At 40.6% G+C, this 3,576-nt stretch overlaps 1 protein-coding gene across 1 annotated transcript; it reads right to left on the bottom strand.

The window, feature by feature from the left end:
- Nucleotides 1-678: 678 nt before the first annotated feature.
- On the bottom strand, nucleotides 679-2,994 carry LOC117343380. The gene has a single exon (XM_033905722.1). The coding sequence runs from the start codon at nucleotides 2,992-2,994 to the stop codon at nucleotides 679-681; it is 2,316 nt and encodes a 771-aa protein (XP_033761613.1).
- Between the last annotated feature and the right edge of the window lie 582 nt (nucleotides 2,995-3,576).

Here is a 3,576-nt window from a genome sequence, read left to right as displayed (position 1 = left end):
TGTTCTTATATCTGAATATAGGGTTATAAAAATTACAATACCATTTACCCTGCTATATAAATATATCCTTTCCGACATCACAATTATAACTATATTTGAATACTATCAATGCTATCTACAGTGTTCCTTGACAGTCATGCAAAATCTTCACATCATCTGTTTAGGATCAGCAAATACTGCCCATGTAAAGTTATCCGAAGATATAATCCATTACATTTGAAATCATGTTGCTATACCATCCCGACAGAGTGAAACAAGGGAGGTAACTCTGATATCTCATACGCCACACAACGTTTCCGAAAGACTCATTTTCTGCACCATTACTATCGAAAACAACACTGCTCCGTTATTTATGTCACACCTATGTAGTGCCCACCAACTTTCACCTAATTACCATCAGTTGATCTATGCTATGTCATACACTTCGTATCCCGTTCTATATCCATACACACATGTTCATGATTCTGAGAAATATCTCTCGAATGTTTAAGCAAAACATGAGGGACCTGCAGAACGATTCCCAAATTGTACTTTATATGATCAACTTTCTTTGTCAGTCCCCGTTCGTGATTTTTTCAAAATCTGTATTAAGGAGACATTTACATTCGAAAATGATCTAGCAAAAAATAAACAGAGCAAAACGCTCTGTATATTGAACGTTTGCCAAAGTCTCCACTGTTACATGTATTTTATTTCGTAGAATGAGACTGATCCTCTGTTATTAGCTATGGCCAATAATTTCTGGTCCGTGCTGACGCTCATCGAATACTTTACCTCGACGTTATTATATCGCTGTATCGTAACGTCACCGCTCAAAACTTTGAGTACATAGCCCGAGTACGATGTCATAATTACGTCCCCGGTTGACGTGTCAAGTATGAGAACACTTTTCAAGGTGGGAATTGTGGCGATTCCTTGAGGTTCTCTAAGTGTGTTATATTCACGACGCCGCACAATGGTAGGACGTGGCTTCCCTCTGTCTGCAGTGTCGTAAAAGATGGCTTCCTTATTACGTACATCGCAAAGTGCTAGAAATCTGGACTGAGACAAAGTAAGGTTCCTGGAAACTGACATAGGTTTCTTTAAGTCAATTTGCTTTACGGTATATCCTTGCATAGTTACTATTTCAATTCTTGCTGCAGAGAATGGCGGCCCCCTTCCACAAATGAGTCTCCCATTACTTTTACAATATCCTACACTTAAATACTTTCCAGTTTTCATCGTCCTCTGTAGCTTTGCTGGACTGGCACCGGGTGTGGACGAGAATTCAACGAAGAGTAAGCTTCCTTCTTTTGGAGCGGCCACGACACACACTGTATCAGATACTCCGGCAACATCGTACGGTTCCGTGCTACAGTCAAACTGGTCAACTACACCATTGAAGCCATCATCGGCCATACGCTGAAGACGACGGTTGTTTTGGTCAGCTACGATAACATATCTGCCGAGAGTTGCAATACTTACCAAGTAAGGAGCATTATCATCGTTATCTGTTTTCGTTTCTACTTTTGCTATGTAATTCAACATGGTGATAGTTCGGACGTTCGGAGAAATTGGTGTTCGGTCAAGTCTTGCTATGGTATCAGAAGACAAAGGAGAGGAATCTTCCATGTACAACGGAGGTGCAGTTGGTTGTATATGGGACATCTGTGCACAAGACGAGGGGTTCGGCGACTGGGAGCCAACATGAGGTGGATATGGATGTTGGATAGGCGTGTGACTGTTGTCATAGGCTGGTAATGGTGGCGCAGATGCTGATGGTCTGCGGCGCACAACCGACGAGTGCCAAGGACGCGGCCTTTGTATAAAGGACTGTCTGGTCACAGCCCTGTAAGACGGTGGTGGCTCCTCCTCTCCGTCGTCGGGAGGAGGAGGTGGCACAATTTCTTCCCGAGCGTTTTGGCTGATCTGTGCAGCTGGCGACCTGTCAGGCCGTGTCTGTGCAGAGTTCGGTTCAGTAGATACTTGCTGATCAGCCTCGGCCACTTCATCGAATGTGGCAGCTGAAGCATCCCTATGACAACAATGAATTACTTCAATCTTCACAATATCTGTATCTGTCATTTTGTCCTCCAACTCAGTGTTGATCATGAATCTAACATTGTAACTCGTATCGGCATCTGATTGCAGTTTCGACAACATTGTTTTAAATACTTCGAAATCGTTTCCCAAATGATTTGTTATCACCAAATTTTCGGCTGCATTTGTAGAACTGCGTTTTTGTAAAGCATGTGCAAGTCTTTGTCGAGATTTTACGGAGGATGACATATTTGTACAAACCACAGCGTCGCGCTCCAAGTGTGTTTTCTCATTCTCCCTGAGTTTGTTCGCATTTTCAAGTACTTTCCGTTCTTGCTCCTCCAGATATTTTACAACTTTTTCTTTCAGTTCTGAATAATACGACTTAATAGTTTCATCATGCACTACAGAATCCAGAAATATATTGCCTAACTTAGAATTCAGACTGTTGTAGACAGTTTCTGTTTCAGAAAGAAAATTTGTTAGTTCTTCAGAGACTTCCTTAGTTTTAGTAAATGCTTCCATGCGCATGTCTTTGTCAATTTTACGTAAGCGGAAGTCACAACGGCCATGGATCTCTAGTCTGCATTGTTCGCATGCAAGCGTGTTACAACCTGAACAAAAGAAATCAGATAGTTTGCCATCGTGAATTATGCATGGTGCCCTATTAATTCCATTGGCATTGTATGCAGGTTCAGGTTCCTCGCCGTCCTGAAAAAATCTACGGACATCTCGTTGCAAATCATCTTCTTGTAGTATCAGTAATGAATCCTGGGAAATAACTTCTTCCTCTTCACCTGGCGAGTGTTTATAGTCACACACTGGACATGGAAACGAGGCTTTACCGAAGTATTCCGTAATGTAAACTACCAGACATTCATGGCAGAAGACATGTTGGCATTTGAGTTTCTTTGGATAGGTAATGGGTTCTTCACATAACCCACATTTGTAGAAGTCTCTGAGTACCTCTTCCATGGTGTACAAGCTTTATCGCAATATAAAGTTACATATCAGCGTTTTGTAGCATACTGACCATGACCTTGAATCTGCAAAACAAAGGAAGAAAATATTCAAATTCACTGTAACAAATTAAGTTCTGGTTAATTCGTAACCTGTTCATTGGACTGACAATGGACATTCATGTACGTATCCCGGGGATTTCATAGTTCTGTTTCTATATTTTATTTCCTTTTCGGTTGTTCAAGCTTAATTAAATTAAAGCTCTAAAATGTGTTTCCACATTCAGCTTAAAATCTTGAGACCTATATACATGTATATGCTGCAGCATACGTTCTGCTAAGTTTTACGTGTACTTCAGTCATTTTATTCGTTTTACTATTGAAATCACACAATTATTCTGCCGATTTGATTCCAACGTAACATTTTGAGGGATTTTTTGACACAACACCGCTACGAATTCGTAAAGTCAGAGGAACGATTTCGCAATATTTCTAATGGACGCGAGTTGCAGCTTATTAATCAAAGGACAGAATAGCAAATTTTATAGCTATTACAAATACATGTATCAATAGAGTAGTATATCTTCGACACTATGGA

Source organism: Pecten maximus, chromosome 15, assembly GCF_902652985.1.
Source record: "Pecten maximus chromosome 15, xPecMax1.1, whole genome shotgun sequence".
Lineage (NCBI taxonomy): Eukaryota > Metazoa > Mollusca > Bivalvia > Pectinida > Pectinidae > Pecten > Pecten maximus.
This window is presented reverse-complemented; position numbering and strand designations above follow the sequence as displayed.

Bases quoted from the DNA above. Each gene is read 5' to 3' on its own strand.
- LOC117343380 (XM_033905722.1), bottom strand. From the start codon at position 2,994: ATGGAAGAGGTACTCAGAGACTTCTACAAATGTGGGTTATGTGAAGAA.